Below are 17,193 nucleotides of genomic sequence, written 5' to 3' on the forward strand. Positions count from 1 at the left end.
GAGGAGAAAGGACCCCATGTATAATCCAAAGACCATTTTACATACCCTTTTCCGCGGCGAGTAGATGCAGATGTAGAGCGGAAGGGACATTGTTGGTGCCTGGGTTGAACTGTGGGTTGCGGCTTGAGTGTCCGGCCAGGGGCGGAGGGCCCGGTATGGCGAGGTATGGCGCTCGCCATACCTCGCTCCGGCCACCAAAACCCACAGACACATGTAGCTGAAGTTGTGGCTTCCGATTTGAAGGAAAGAAGTTGCCGTGTTGGTCGCCAGATGCAATATTTTTAGCCACGATCCCACTGACATGTCTTTGTCCATTAATCTGATGACCACACCGGCTCTCTCCACGCTGGCTGTGGAGGACAGCCTACAAAGGGCTCTCCTCCGGGCACAGGTCATCTCTGAGGAGGCTGTGGGACGGCACATCACAAATCAAGCCATGCTCCAGCAGTTGGGCTTGCTGAGAGATGCCATGCATCGAGGCTATTATACACTCGATACCTTCAGGTACCAGTCTCAGTATGCTGAGGGCAGCAAAGATCAAGCTGTGAGTCACTCTATGTCCCCATCCAAGGTGAACTCTGCTAGGAGCCCCTGTTTCTCTAGTCCAAGTGCAAAGATCTTGGGACCACTACGAGAGGCACTTGACAGATTGACCTCCATGATTGTTGATGTGAATGAGTTGGTCATTTTCTTGAGGAGCTACCCTCGTCTGTATCGCCAACCTTACAGCATGCATATCCTGTTGGGTAACTGCATGTTTGGCCGCCAGATGGAAGTAGAACTTGTCATTAATTTCCTGTTGCACGAACAATCCCATGGTTCTGAAGAATTGGAGGTCCTGCCAATTGCCGGTCCAGCCAGAATCGGGAAGAGCACCCTTGTTGCTCATGTTTGCAAGGACGAACGAGTCCGTGATCATTTCTCAGAAATCTTTTTCCTGCACAGCCATGAGGTTACAGATGACAAGCTAGCTTTTAGAGAAGGATGTACAATGAAAGATCAGAATACCGTGCCAAAATCGAACAATGAGAAGATATTGCTAGTTGTTGTTGAGTTACCTGGGGATCCTAATGAAGATGCATGGAGTAGGTTGTATCATGCTATTAAACGGTGTGTTCCCAGCGGAAGTAAAATCATAGTCACCAGTCGGTCAGACAAGGTTGTAAAATTAGGGACAACGCGGCCTATAACTCTGGAGTATCTGCCCGATGAGGCGTATTGGTATTTCTTCAAGACGCTTACATTTGGAAGCATGGATCCGGAGATGCATCCGAGGCTCATGCAACTGGCCATGGAGATAGCCAGAATGCAGAATGGTTCCTTTGATGGCGCACACATCACTTCGTGTTTGTTAAGGGGCAACTTTGACATTCATTTTTGGTCCAAGGTTCTGAGCTTCTTGAGAGGGTTCGTCCAGAAGCATGTCTCCAAATTCGGTGAGCATCCAGTTTATTCTCTGGGCCAAAATAGACCTACACAATTTGGGAGAATGGTTACACCTTCTCAAGAATTTGTTGTTTCTCATCAGTATCAATGCTCTTCACAAGAGGAGGTTCCAAAGATAAGACTCCAAGATGTGATGTATTCAAGTGTTAAGCCTCATGGTGAATTTAATGTCCTATCATGGAGATCTCAGATACCGCCATACTATAGCTACATCGCTACTTGTGAGATTAGAGAGCCAAGAACTAAAGCTGCCAAGAGGAAGCGTTCTATGAAAGATGAAGTAACAGTTGGTTAGTTTCATCATTGTCTGGCATATGTAGGAATATATTTTATGTTTTTACTTTTGGTAGGCCACAAATTACAGCATAGTCAAAATGAATAAGGATCTTGTCGGGGACCACGATTAGGGGCACCCTAATCGGGGTACTAAAATCACCCTAAAAACGCAAACACATATTAGGCAACTGAGACCACGAAGTTCTATGGCCTCCTTCCAATGTGGAAGAAAGGAAAGGACTCAAAGAAGCCCAGCACGCGGTCCATCCGCACCCCTCTCGGATCCGCGGGGTGATCTCCGCCTCGCTCGAGAGCTCCCATCAAGACCCTCGACCGCGCCCCGCGTCTCCGCCTCGCTCGAGGGTAGCGAACCTACCCTCGAGCGGGGCGAATCGTCTCCGTCTTGCTCGAGGCCACCCATCGACGAAAGGGACAAACGGCCCTTCCGCTCACCCGTCCGCGTATGGAGGCATTAAATGCCAACCACAGTGCCCAGGTCAGACGGCGTCAGGCCGCCATTCCCCACAGTGGCTGTGACCGGAGTCCCGTCCGCCAACTCCGGTCACTGCTCCGCTATTCCGGACGTTGTGGCAACACTGTGGGAACCTGCGACGCGGTACGAGATGTGCTCGGCACAGCTCCCGTTACTATTCTACCAACTCTTGCTGTCCGGACTCCACCTCACCACACCAACGGCCCCGGACCCGTCCCCTGCTCGGGAAGGGATCCGGCATCGCCACGTGTCCCCCAAGGAGGGATGCTCAGCACTAGCAGCCGGAGGCCCGAACCTCCCCCTCGAGGGGTCCGGGACCTTCACGTGACTCCCAGACTCCCTTAGCGCACGCGCTAGCACTCCACCCAAGGGGGGCCCGGGACCGCCACGTGCCCCACGACCGCTGGCGCACATATATATATGCAAGACCCTGGCCTGCAGGGCCCACAAAACGCCGCCACGCTGCACCTGGAAGATGGTACACCCTACAGCAACGACCACGCCGCCAGCTGGGGCTGTCAGGACGCCGGCGCGATCTCTGCAAGGCCGAGGACGATGCCCAGGACGACTGCCACGCCCGACGCCATGCCCACATTGTACTTCTCACAGTGCTCGACCACTGCACCCCCGCGATTCGGGGAAAAGACAACGACTTCCACGATCCCCTGCGCATGTACACCGTCCCTCCTTGTGTCTATAAAAGGAGGAGGCGGGCTTCCTTTAAGGGGGTCGCGGTCGGACCCATTCGATAGAATGCAACACTCAGCACCACTGAGCCTCCGATATTGGCACACGCCTCAATCAACTCCTTCTCTAGCAGAGACTCGGGAGCTTCCCTCCCTCTCTCGCCTCGCATGTACCCCTACTATAGGCACCTCTGGTGCAAGATAATACAGTGCCCTCGCACACCCCCTTGATGGACGTACGGCCCCGCGGCCGGAACCAGGATAAACCCGTACGTTACTGTGTTGCCTCTTACATCAACATCTGGGACGAGGAAACACGCAATAGCATTACTAGTTGGGTCCGGACCGCCGGGTCAGGACACCGACAGTTGGCGCGCCAGGTAGGGGCCGTTGCGTGACATTTTCTCTTTTGTTCACATTTGATCTCCAGGGATGGCGAGCAGATCTAACCCATTCCCCATGGGCGTCTTGGATCCGCTCCCAGCAGGATACGTGATCTGGTTCGGGAGTCTTGAGTTCAGAGCAACCGGCAACGGTTACCTCATGGAGCTCCTCTTGCCCAGACGCAACCCTGACACTCCGACTTCACCAGCCCGGCGCAACAGGCGCTCGGGCCAGCACTCGAGACAAGCGCGCGTGGAGCGGCGCCGGGCGGCACGCCTCAGCTCCCCCACGTGGGTTGAGGTTGCCTTGTCACAGCTCAGCGTCGCGGTCGACGGGGCCACCGCTTCGTCATCACGTGCTTCGGCGTCAGCTACGCCGGCACCATCATCGACTGCAGCACTAGTGCCTCCCAGGGGGGGCGACTGCGGCGCTGCCCTTCCCCTTCGGGATGCGCAATGCTGCCTCCTACGCCTCTTCGTCCAGCACCAACTTCGCCGAGTATGAGGATCTGTCGGGTCATCACCTCCTGTCGATCTGCAATCTAATCGCATCGTCTCCTAATGACTCCTACCCCGAGACGGCGAGCTCAATCGCCGACGACATCAGCTTCTTCATGGACAACTTCACGGCCGAGGAGGCCGAGGACTACTCCGGGGTCCGTGACCCCGACGCTTTCCGCTCGTTCCAGCTCGCGGCGGCTTACTGCCTCACCTGCTCCGAGGACTTCAGCGAGGGGGATTATGATCCCACTCGGGATTGTTTCATGGTCCAGCTCGCGGACGGACAAGAGGACAACGCTCCGGGTGATGACGGGAACGGCGGGGCAGACGTGCAGGCAAACCAACCGGTGGTGCCGGTTGCGGCCCCTTCTTCTTCGTCAAGCTCGGCGGCACGGCAGGCACAGCTGGCGCAGCTCAAGAAGCTTCAAGCCAAGCTCGACGAGCAGCGTCGGCAGACACAGGAGCTGCGCACCGCACTCGAGCAACAGCGCACCGCGCGTGATGTACATGCCCAGGCGGCGGCACGCGTTGCCCGGGAGCGCATCCTAGCCGATGACAATGTCGACAAACCTCCGGAACTGAAAACGGCCGGCGAAAAACTCGTCGCTGCGGCCTACCTACTCCAAGCGATGCCCGAGCCGTTGACGACTTCGGGTCGCAACCTGCGCCGCGAGGCACAGGCGCTCATCGAGCAAGCTGCTGTGCAGCAGGCCGAGAGCTCTGCGTCTCGCATGCGCTCGATAGTCCCGAAGCAGCCCGGTGGGACTGCACGGCAGGACCACGAGGTTTCGGTGCACACTCCACCAGGAGGGAAGGGAAAGGCAGCCGCAGCGCATGATGCGAAGGCACCCTCGGTGCACGACCGCATCGAAAAGGCTCCCGCAAGGGAGCGACTCCATGACACACGCGGGCTTGCCGGCGACGGCGACGCCCGCTACATCGTCAATGGCAGGAAGTACACCCCTCGACGGGGTGGACGCTTCGACCCCGAGCACGACAGGGGCGAGTCACCGGAGCCCCCGAGTTACTGGCCCACCGCGGTCGCCGACGCCACCGACGTCGTGCGGACCTGCGAGGGTTGCCAGTTCTACGCTCGAAAGACGCACCTCCCGGCCCACGCTCTGCAGACCATCCCCATCACGTGGTCGTTTGCCGTGTGGGGGCTGAACCTCGTCGGCCTGCTGCAGAAGGTGCCCGGGAGCTTCACCCACTTGTTGGTAGCAATCGACAAATTCTCCAAGTGGATCGAGGCTCGACCCATCGGCAAGATTAAATCTGAGCAAGCCGTTCTGTTCTTTACTGGCATTGTCTTCAGGTTCGGGGTCCCGAACTCAATCATCACCGACAACGGCACCCAGTTCACAGGCAAGAAGTTCTTGGCATTCTGCGACAGCTACCACATACGTGTGGACTGGTCGGCTGTGGCGCACCCACAGACAAACGGGCAAGTGAAGCGTGCTAATGGCATGATCCTCCAAAGACTGAAACCAAGGATCTTCAACAAGCTGAACAAGTTTGGCCGGAGGTGGCTCACAGAGCTACCCTCGGTTATTTGGAGCCTGAGGACGACCCCAAGCAGAACCACGGGCTTTACCCCGTTCTTCCTCGTCGATGGCGCCGAGGCCATATTCCCCACGAACCTGGAATACGGGTCACCATGGCTTAAGGCCTATCAAGAGCAGCAGAACCAACGAGCCCGCGAAGACTCGCTGGATCAAGTGGACGAGGCTCGAGATGTTGCGCTCCTACACTCTGTGCTCTACCAGCAGTCTTTGCGAAGATATCAAGCGCAGAGAGTTCGGCGCCGAGACCTCAACAAAGGGGACTTGGTGCTGAGGCTTCGACAGGACAACAGGGGCCGCCACAAGCTCTCACCACCGTGGGAAGGCCCATACATCATCGCCGAGGTGCTCAAGCCCGGCACGTACAAGCTGGCGAACGAAAACGGCGAAGTCTTCACCAATGCTTGGAACATACAGTAGCTATGTCGCTTCTATCCTTAGAGTTCCGAGCTATTTGTACATCGTTTGTACTCGCATTTTCGATTTTCCGAAACAATAAAGGAGTATGCTTTGCTTGTTTAGTTTTTGGGAACCTTCCGGACCCTTGGGGGCTCGGATGCGCACGAACACTGAGGTATGCCTGTCTTTACCCTCGGCAAAGCCAAGCCTCCCTCTGGGGCTACTACGGGGGGAACCCCCGAACGTCCCCAAAAATCGCCAACATTTTTTCGAAAAATTTCCATCTCTAAGTTTCTCGTACACTTGGAAAAAACGGAAGCGAGGCATAAGCAACTACGGTACGGGCCCGGCCGAGTCGTAGGGCCGCCTACGCCTCCGGGATACGGCACCCCCCTCACCACCCCACGCCTAAGTCGCTTATGAACGCGAAATTCCTCGCAGAAGTTTACCAAAATCGCATACGAGAACACGGAAGTAGAGTAAAGAAAACGAGGGCTCGAATGCACAAGGCCTCGATGGGCCACACTGTCGATTTACGATAACGAATTTCTTAATTCACAAGTACAATTACGACAAGTACTAATTCATTACATGGGCTCCGAGGCCCAGTCTCCCTACAGGTTATCATCCCCCCTTTGCGGGTCTTCAGCAGCATCGAATTCGGCTATCGGGGGGATGTCAGCTTCGAGCTTCCTGGCCAGGACTGTGGCGAACTCCTCGGCGGCTGCGTCGGCGTTGTCCATGATGGCCGACGCGGCGTCCGCATCGGCGTCGTTGGGAACAACATACCCCGACGACACCCTCTGGAGGTCCATGATATAGTGCGTCGAGGAAACGGCGAGGGCTCGCAGGACACCGAGGCGGAAGGTGCTCTTGGCGTGCTCGGCGATCCGGCCACCTAGCGCTCGCAGGCGGCTGATCACCGAGCTACCAGACACGGCGCCCTCCCCCTCGAGCTCCTGGCACACGCTCACAGCGGTCCGCTCCAGGTCAGTGTACTCCGCCTGCGCCGCCATGAGGGCGGTGTTGACCGCCTCCTTCGCCGCAGCCTCGTCTGCCACTCTCTGCCTCAGCTCTGATCAAAGGAACCAAGATAAGCTGCGAAAAATTAGAATCCAACAACAGCGAAATTTCGAGCACACACCCGCGATATTCTTTTGCGCCTCCTCCTGCTGGACTCGGGCGGCCTCCTCGAGCGAAGACAAGGAGTTCTCCTTCTCCTTGAGGGCGGCCTCCGCATTCCGGATGGCCACCTCCTTTTCCTCGAGGGCTTTGCCCTTCTCCTCGAAGGTCCCGGTGAGCGTGGCGACGGTCGCCTTCTCGTGTTGGAGCTCGGCCTCCTTGCCTTGGAGCCGGGCCTCCTTGCACTGGAGCTCGGCTTCCTTCTGCTCGAGCGCCGTCCTAGTGCGCTGTAGATTGGCGGTTTGCGCCTCAGCTTCCTGAGCCTTCTGCTCCGCTGCGGCCCTCTGGACGTCACGCTCGCCGGCGGTCCGCGCCAGCTCCTCCTCTAGTGCCTGCTGACGTGCCACCAGATCCGTCATCTTGGTGTTGGCGTCGATATTCTGGAGCACCAAGCCAGCATTGTGCTTCCCAAGCCAGCGCACCTGGGAGTACAGCCGGGTCATCTCGGCGCTCTTTTTGCGCAAGATGTCCCTCAGCCGCTGCAAGTGGAAAGGCGTGGGTAAAACACACGAAATCAAGGCCAAATACGAACGATTCTCGGGAGGGAGCCGCTTACCTGACTGATTTGGTAATCCGTCGCCCTATGGAGCTCCAGGGCGCGATCGAGGTGGTTCAGAATCTGAGAGCCGGCCTTGATCTGCGCCTGCCAGTTGGCCTCCTCCTCCTGCTCGTCGCGGAGAAACTCCGGGGGGACCCCGGACTGGATGATTGCCCCTTGATGGGGCCCCTCGGACGTCCCCGCGTTGAGCACCTCCTCGCAGGCCGACGTAAACTCGGCGATCCGGTCGGCGACGCTTGCTGCAGCAGCGGGGTCGAGGTCCCTCGAGTCCCCGAACTCCTCGCTGCTATCCGGCAGCTGCACCACCGGCACCATGCTTTCCGGCGCCGCCTGCGACGTTGTTGCCGCAACGACACCCTCGTCCCGGGCCTCTGCAGGCACCGAGACCCGGGTTTCCACCGCCACCGGCGCCCTTGGCGCCGACTCCTCCTCCTATACGACGCCCTCGACCCCAGCCCTCGGGGGCTCGGGGACGAGGGTCTCCATCTCCGTTTGGCTGGCGGGGCGCTCCTGCGCGTCCCCACCAGCTCCTTCTTCTGCGACCGGCCGGGCGGCGCTATCCGCGTAGCTCCGACCGGCCTTGACTTCGACATCCGGTCGGGTGGCGTCATCTGCGCCGCCCCGGCCGGCCTCCCCCACGGCATCAGCCTGAGCGGCTGCTCCAACGCCACTCTGGCCGGCATCGCCCCCATTCCCCGGCGCTCGAGCCTGTTGGGCCGCTTGGGCCCCTCGAGTCATCGCCTCGCGCAGCTTCGCGGCCTCCGCCACAATAACTACGACGGGCGGGGGCTGCGACACTGTGTGCCGCGTGGCGCGTGCCCCGGTCTTGAGGGCTTTGGCCGGCGCGAGTGGGGCTGCATCCTTGGCGACGGCCCCGGAGCTGGAAATCGGGGAAGAAAGGCTGAGGTTAGCTGGATTGGGGGATCGATTAAATGAACGCAAAGAATAAAACTAAAACCACTTACCCGGACCGGGCGCTCATACTGCGTTTGCCCGTGCCACTCCTTCGGGCCCGCGGCACACTGATGCCCCTCGATGACTGATCCGAGGGTGTCGTACTCGGATCGGCCTGGAGCCTCGAGGCCGTCTGCGCGGGCGTCTCCGCGCTCGCCGCGGACCCGTCTCCGTCCGTCGACATCGCGGGCACGGGTATCCCCTCACCCGTCGCCGGCAGGGGCGACCTCCGCTCTGTCACGGGCGTAGACGATCTTCCGCCCGCCGCCAGCGTGGGCGACCTTCATCCCGCCGCTGGCGTGGGCGACCTCCGCTTCGCCCCCGCGAGGGGCGGGTCCACCAACAACCCTGGTGTGGGCCTCGCCTCACGCAGCGTCACTGGCGCGTCTTCGTCACCAACCCCTTGATAGACCAGCGGAGAATCCGCGCCTGTCGCCGCCTCGTCATCACCCGGGAGGTTGACCTCGGCATCCGAGGAGTCCTCCTTCTCATCCGTGGACTCGGGCGTAGCGGGCCGCGGCTTCCCCTCCATGTGTGCGATTTTGCACGCCTTGTCGTGCTTTTCTTTCCTCTTCCTCTTCCTGTCGGCAGCCGCCTCCGCTGCGTCTTTCCGCTTCTTCACCGCCTCTGCGTGCAGGCGGTTGACTTCGCGTTCCTCCGGGATCGGAGGCCTCGAGGGGTGGCACCTGCGGCTCACCCCCTGCAAAACGCAGTCAAATCAGAGTCAGGGAGCGGGGAAAGGAATAGCACAAGTCGGCAACGAATCGAAATCGAGACTCAACACTGAAAGGTACCCCGGCTCGGGGCGCATCTTGATCTCCCAGAGATCGTTTGCGTTGTCGGGGAACGCCGCCACCGCGTTCCTCGCCCTCCGGGTAGCGATGCCTCGGAGAAGCAGCACCATGACGTCCTCGAGCCCGAGGCCGGGACCCCGGGGGTGAGGCCGAAGATCGGCAGGCTCCTCTCCGTGAGAGGAATCACCCTCTGCCGGTGAAAGTTCGCGATGACGACCTCGAGCCTGGCTTGATGCGCTGGGGGTGATACCCCCCAGTCCCACTTCGCTGGTCTCTCCCGGAGCACCCTGTTGTGAACGCCGGGAGCCTGTTGCTGAAGTTGCGCAGCTAGAACCACCCTCGAGTCCACCCGGCGTTGTTCGTCGTCATCTTGGTGGGGATGTACAGGTTCTTCCGGCTTGGGCGCAAATGGAGCATCAGGCCGCCGGCGCGCGCGAACCTCTTCGGCTGGCCCCGCACGTTCTCGACAAAGAGCTCGCCGCGGAACAAGTGGATCCACAGATCCCAATGTGCTTCAATCCCCAGGTATCCCTCGCAGACAGTGACGAAGACCGCCGCATGCGAGATGGAGTTGGGGCCGAAGTTGTGCAGCTCCGCCCCGTAGTATTCGCACAACGCCCGCATGAATCTACTGACGGGGACGCCAAATCCCCGCTCGTGGAGACGCACGAGGCTCACGATGTAGCCCTCGGGGGGATTCGGCTCGGTCTCCTCCGGCCGCGGGGGAATCCACGCCGGCTGCTCCAAGCTGGTGTTCATCGGCAGCAGCCGGTCAGCGACCAGCTGCTCCAGAACTGCCTCTGTGGCGGTGGAAATTCCCCCACGGCAACGGCTCCCGGACGTCCGACATTGCTTCGAATTATGGGGGGGGTGAGGGAAGGCAAGCTCTGGGTGCCTAAGGTGCGCTCTCGCTCTCTCCTTCTTCCTCCTCTCGCTCTCGGCTGTGGGCTCAGGATGCAGGGGAGGTGGAGAAGGCAAGGGAGATGAAGGCAAATGGCCAGGTGAGCCCAAACAATCCCCCCTTTCTCGCTTTTATGCACCACGACGGACGGATTCGCCGCCACGGCACGAATCCCCCGCATTGAATGTGGTAGATTTTGCTGTTGCTGACGGATGGACCCCATGTCCGCGGAGTCTCCCACGCGCGCACTCGGCAATAACTACGGCGCGGTAACCGATGGGCGCGGCGCGACTGTTGCACTGTTCCATCCGTCAGCCGCCGCCCACGCCGCTTCGTCTACCCGAGGTAATCGCCTGAAAAGACGCGCCCACACTGCACCGCACGTACCGGGCCACGTCGCCCACGACCAGCGGAAGACACACGCACACGACCAGCGACTCCGCGCCGCTTGCGAATCGTGACGGAATATTCCTTTCGGGGGCTCTTCACCCTCGAGGGAACCTTATTCCGAGGCCTTACTGATCAGGGGTTCGAAGCCTAGCCCGTCATGGGTTCGACAGGCGCCCCAGATCGCCAGAGTCAGGGACTGCATGGATGTGCCGTACAAACTACCCTCGAACGCGGAGTTCGAGACATCCTACGCAGTGTTCAAGGCCAGTCGAGGGTGCCTAGCAGGGGGATCCCATCGATGAAGAGCATCGAGCCCTCGGACCCTATCGAATGAGTTCGAGCCCTGCCTAGCGAACCTTTGTGAGCGCTTTATGTGATGTGTCCACGGACCACGAGCCGACCCTTATCGAACGGGGCACGGACGTCCACTTGAACTACCCGATAACAGCTCACTGAAGCAGCCATAGCTCGCGGCCCGGGCATGGGTAGCATGGTGCGCTTTCACCCCTCCTCCCTGCGGAAGGGCGACGAGGGCCGTAATAAAAGTCAAGGGTTCCCCGAACGCCTTTACGCAGGCCGGGGCTCGGGGGCTCCTCGCACACCGCGGCTCAGGTCGCACCCTCGAATGGATCGACGACCGTCAATTATGAAGTTCCATGTGCTTAACCAAAACCCCCACTCTTGATGCGCGCCTGCCAGATGGTTCAGCCGGACACTGGGTCGCTGTGCCAGCACGAAAAACGCCGAGGCCGGCTAAAAGGAGTGCCGATGCCGGCTGAAAAAGACGCTGGACGGCCACCTCAGTGAAGCAACCAAGCAGGACGACGTTTATAGCCCTTGGACGAGTGCAAACACTCCTCCAAGGCCTCGGGGGCTACACCCGCGGGTGCGCTGACGCGCCCCCACGGAGGAAACTTCACACATTCGAGGACCAAAATCCCCTGCAGGGGTGGTGCCCACCCATACACTTTCGGTCGTCCTCTCCGCGAAGGAGAAGGAGACTTCATTGATCTTTGCGAACAAAGATTACAAAGGGTTACCGGCTTAAAGCCGTCGAAAAGTACAAACGCATTGCCACCTGCGTGGCAATTTTCCCTGTCTTGGGGAGGAGTGAGCGCCGACGAAGAGCACCGAGGCCTTGGCCGACGCGATGGCCAGGCTGCTCGGGATTGCGAGGAGCAGCCCCCAGACCACACGGGTCCAGCGGGATGCCCTCCTCGCAAGCTTTCTTCTAGCATCTCCTTCACCGAAGACCCTGCGGGGGGTCAAGCTGGCGGACAGCACCCTCCACACCATCTCCCCGAGAGCGACATTGTCGCCAGGAGGGACGATGCGAAGAACGACCACCAAACCTGGCACCAATGCCATGGTCAGGCGTCTCAACCCCCCTTCAGGCAAAGGGACATCGCAGAAGCAGGACCCCACGGGCCCAATGCTATTCTGCTAATCTCACTGAAGCTAAGGAATGGTGCGCACGCCCTCTCCAGCTTTCCCCCGCCGCTCGCAAGCATTCTTCTAGCATCAAAGCCTAAAAAAGTCAGGCCACCCCATCTGGGGGCCGGTCGTGAAAGGCAAAGGAAAACATTACGAGACTTAGGCAATGCTAGAAGTAAGAACAGGGAAGTTGGAGAGGAAAGAGAGTCTCACGACCCCTATTTATAGTTGCGTCGGGCGCCAAGCTTCAAGCCTATCGAAGGGCGAAGGCTTGGACCGCCCGTGACAGCGCGGCTCCCCACAGGCGAAAGATACCCTCGGTTACTGTGCTGAGACATGACGGGACAAAGCAAAGCTGAGCCCTTGGATGTTGAGCGGCGCAGCATCGGCGCTGGCCGACTGCCCTCGAACGGCGCGTCGCAAGGCGACCAGGAAAAGCGGGGCCGAGACCCTGAGCGCGGGACAGCGCGGCAAAAGCACCGGCTGCAGAACAGCAGGCGCCATCGTGGCCCTGGCCCGCTCAGTATGCTGACGCGTCTCTTCCCCGGAACAAAACAAAAAGGGGTGCGCGCCTTGGAGTACTCTCTCCGCAGGCGCACTGCCCCAACCGACGAGTTGTCACATCCGCCGGGCCGGCACCCGGGTGCGCCTGGCGGGAGCGCAACACCGATCGATCACGTCAAGGGGTAAAATCGCCGAAATACCCTTTGGCCGAATCCCCTGACTCGACCAAAGCCTCGGGGGCTACTGTCGGGGACCACGATTAGGGGCACCCTAATCGGGGTACTAAAATCACCCTAAAAACGCAAACACATATTAGGCAACTGAGCCCACGAAGGCCTACGGCCTCCTTCCAATCTGGAAGAAAGGAAAGGACTCAAAAAAACCCAGCACGCGGCCCATCCGCACCCCCCTCGGACCCGCGGGGTGATCTCCGTCTCGCTCGAGGGCTCCCATTGAGACCCTCGACCGCCCCCCTCGTCTCTGCCTCACTCGAGGGTAGCGAGCCTACCCTCGGGGAGGCGAATCGTCTCCGCCTCGCTCGAGGGTAGTGAACCTACCCTCGAGCGGGGTGAATCGTCTCCGTCTCGCTCGAGGCCACCCCTCGACGAAAAGGACAAACGGCTCTTCCGCTCACCCGCCTGTCGTACGGATGCATTAAATGCCAACCACTCCTCCACAACGCCCAGGTCAGACGGCGTCAGGCCGCCATTCCCCACAGTGGCTGTGACCGGAGTCCCGTCCGCCAACTCCGGTCACTGCTCCGCTATCCCGGACGTTGTGGCAACACTGTGGGAACCTGCGATGCGGTACGAGACGTGCTCGGCACAACTCCCGTTACTATTCTACCAACTCCTGCTGTCCGGACTCCACCTCACCACACCAACGACCCCGGACCCGTCCCCTGCTCGGGAAGGGATCCGGCATCGCCACGTATCCCCCAAGGAGGGATGCTCAGCACTAGCAGCCGGAGGCCCGAACCTCCCCCCTCGAGGGGTCCGGGACCTCCACGTGATTCCAAGACCCCCTTAGCGCACGCACTAGCAGTCCACCCAAGGGGGGGGCCGGGACCGCCACGTGCCCCACGACCGCTTGCGCACATATATATATGCAAGACCCTGGCCTGCAGGGCCCACGGAACGCCGCCACGCCACACCTGGAAGACAGTACACCCTACAGCGACGACCACGCCGCCAGCTGGGGCTGTCAGGACGCCGGCGCGATCTCCGCAAGGCCGAGGACGATGCCCAGGACGACTGCCACGCCCGACGCCATGCCCCACAGTGTACTTCCCACAGTGCTCGACCACTGCACCCCCGCGATTCAGGGAAAAGACGACGACTTCCACGATCCCCTGCGCATGTACACCGTCCCTCCTTGTGTCTATAAAAGGAGGAGGCAGGCTTCCTTTAAGGGGGTCGCGGTCGGACCCATTCGATAGAACGCAACACTCAGCACCACTGAGCCTCCGATATTGGCACACGCCTCAATCAACTCCTTCTCTAGCAGAGACTTGGGAGCTTCCCTCCCTCTCTCGCCTCACCTGTACCCCTACTATAGGCACCTCCGGTGCAAGATAATACAGTGCCCTCGCACACTCCCTTGCTGGACGTACGGCCCCGCGGCCGGAACCAGAATAAACCCGTGCGTTACTGTGTTGCCTCTTGCATCAACATCTGGGACGAGGAAACACGCAGCAGCATTACTAGTTGGGTCTGGACCGCCGGGTCAGGACACTGACAGATCTGGATCTCAGATGCGACAACATTGTCAAAAATTGCTATCACTACATTTTCATATGTAAAACATTTAATGTAAATGTTAATTTGTCTACAGAACGATGATAACGATGATGACGTTGAAGCATAAATGTTCATGGGATGAGTCAATGTTGTAATCAATACAAGCATCATAAGATTTCCATTTCAACGTTGAACATTACTTGTCAAGCATCATAAGCATCGATACAAGCATCATAATATAAAATGGATCTAGAAGCTAGATCACCCAGTACTGCAGGAAGGAAAAGGTCCATTTGGGTCTCTGTCCCTCCCCCCTCTCTCTCTCTCTCTCAGGAAGAGAACGCAGAAGATAGGCAAGACAATATACTGCAAGTTTTTTTTATTCTTCTCTCTATGTTCTATGTTTCTTCTCAAGACTCCATGGAAAGCAAGAATATAAACAGAGCTCAAGGGTAAAAATAAGATCCAATAATGGCCCATGCAAACAATGTTTGACCCAGTACTTGTCTAGTACTAATAAGACTTTTAGGGGTGCGTGCCCGTCAAACTTTAGAATTTTTCTTTAATTTTGGAACCACTAATATGCATGGAAGTGTTAAAAGTTGTCCCATGAAAATGATATGAATATCAAGTGCTCGGAACTTGGACATGCGTCTTTCCTACTCATTCCAAAGTAAAACACGTGTTTACTAAACACTGTTTTTGGACCATGCCAACAATTCTTTCGCTGACTGAGTACTTGAAGGAAAACATTGTGATTTTTTCATCTTCATTTAAAATTATATACTCCCTTCGGTCTAAAATATATGACACCATTGATTTGCACGGAGAGGTTGGTTTGCACCTGATATATTCCCCTCAATTAATTAGTTCACGAAAGTAAAATAAGCACCACTAGATTAGTCATCAAATGTACTGTAAGTTTGACTTCTAGTTTATGTATTTGTATAAATATTTATAGAAAAGATGAAAGGTCACATGAACGGAAAGAGTCAATGATGTCATATATTTAAGGAGGGAGGTATGCAGTATTATTTTATTTTTTGCAAATGTAATAAATCTCAGTAGAGCCTCCTCTGTTGTTTCAAGTAAAAAGAAAGATTTCAATTAGCCAAATTGTGTTATATGCAAAGACAGGTACTGAGTGGGTAATATATCATTTATCTTCAAGTATGATGGCATTTGTGCAGAAGAATAATGAGTTAAAAACAGTAGTGTTTGTATGCATCGTGATTGTCATATAAATAGTGTTACTGTTCTTTTTCTTAACAGGGGTTTGTTCTTAAAATCAAGCCGATATATCCCTAGAAATTTATTACTACTGTATTATGGAGTCAACGATCGACAATGATCTAAAGTCTAAACTGTGGGGGTGCCGTGTTGTTGAAGTTTGGTGTTTGCTTATCATCATGCTGCTAATGTAATTAGCCAAATTCAGCTATATTATTATATTGTGTAGACGTAGACATCAATTCTTCTCCTAACTAAAAACATCTAAAATAAAACTGAGTCGGTAAATTCTTGATATTGACGAAGTCACCACAGACGTCTCGCTATCGACGGGAATGTCATCTACCACTGAATGTAGATTCGCTCCCACGAGAAGTCGAATCTTGGACCTCAGGTGCTACCGAGACCTCTTCTAATAACTTAGTCTATAGGCCCTTTTGCAAATATTTTCGATGAGATACTGCAGACAACTAGTTTATACATACTTTCCTGGTGGGTAACTTGGCCCGGCCCAGTAGGTTTGTCAGGCACAGGCTGGGCCTGACTCGAGGTCAATTCCTATGCATCTTCCTGAACAAAATTTCTTCCGCATATTCCACTTTTAACATACGTGTGCGTGTTAAAAGCTATAGTATGGCCCCATTTAGATGCATTCTAGACATTCCAGAATACTCAATTCTAGACATAAAGTACTAAATGAAATCTATTTGTAAAACTTCTTTAGGGATGGATGTAACTTTTCGCGATGAATCTAATGACGGTAATTAATCGATGATTGGCTACAGTGATATTATAGTAATCATTCTGTAATTACATGGAAGGGAGAGGAGATGGGGGTAATTTGGTCTTTTCTGTTGCTAACACCCCTTTAACACTTCATGGACGGAAATGGCATTGAGGGCCAAAGTTAGAACTTCTGAGGCACCGAGGGCAATTCGAAAATTTTTATGGCACTGTGAGAGAAGGAATCAGAATATCCGTGACACTAAGAGAATTTACTCTAAAGGGTAGCGTGCGCTGGGACCTAGCAAAAACGTGAGTAGAGGGGACGGACACAAGTGGCACACCATTGTTGGCTCATGAGAGACTTGATTTTCAAACTTGTTTTTTGAAACGGAACCGGGAGGAGAGTTGCCTATTGTATTAAAAAAAGAGCAAACAAAAAAAATTATATTTTACATAGAGAGTCCACATTCGAGCTCTCTAGAGCAAACGCAAGCTCCACTAATTAGGCACACCAAGTGCTTCGCCCCGGCTCAATCCAAGCCGAAGCCTCTCCCTTAATCTTCTATGCCACTGTAAACGAAGGTGCTTCTGTACCGTTGAAGATACATGCATTTTGGGGGGTTACACGGCCAACCCCTTGCGCTCAATCTGTCCGCCGTCAAAATTCTATCTTGTTACTGCTAGCCAACCGAAGAATTTACATTTTTGGGTGCCCAGGCCGACCAAATGATCTAGTTGAAGTTGGTACTCATTGCCCCAGGAACTGTGAGTGGTAGGCGGAACTTGTTGAAAACTGACCGACTCGTTGAATTTCCAACAAATTTCATTCAAACTTTAAACTGTTTTTTCTCTCTATCCGTGCATTCAATTTGGATTCTGTCTGAACCATCATGTCTTTGGGAATTTTTCTAACAATTTGAGTTCCCTTATGATTATATGTTTTGCTTTTTTTAAAATTTCAGCATTTTAGATGTATTAGCTCCACATTTTAGATATATACTATTTCAATATGAGTACATTAAATGTTGAACCAA

The 17,193-nt window shown here is 56.0% G+C and overlaps 1 protein-coding gene across 2 annotated transcripts; it reads left to right on the plus strand.

Moving 5' to 3' along the window:
• Positions 1–148: 148 nt before the first annotated feature.
• LOC120660346 (putative disease resistance protein RGA3) lies at positions 149–14,413 on the plus strand. Of its 2 annotated transcripts, none has more exons than XM_039938859.1 (2): positions 149–1,736; positions 14,298–14,413. In XM_039938859.1, the coding sequence occupies exons 1-2, from the start codon at positions 302–304 to the stop codon at positions 14,303–14,305; spliced, it is 1,443 nt and encodes a 480-aa protein (XP_039794793.1). In that variant the 5' UTR covers positions 149–301; the 3' UTR covers positions 14,306–14,413. The 2 variants fall into 2 exon arrangements, 1 of the variants encoding a protein (XP_039794793.1); XR_005669545.1 differs by having other exon boundaries at positions 150–1,830; positions 14,205–14,331.
• Positions 14,414–17,193: the final 2,780 nt, after the last annotated feature.

The sequence above is a fragment of the Panicum virgatum genome, chromosome 2K, assembly GCF_016808335.1.
Source record: "Panicum virgatum strain AP13 chromosome 2K, P.virgatum_v5, whole genome shotgun sequence".
In the NCBI taxonomy this organism is placed as follows: Eukaryota; Viridiplantae; Streptophyta; class Magnoliopsida; order Poales; family Poaceae; genus Panicum; species Panicum virgatum.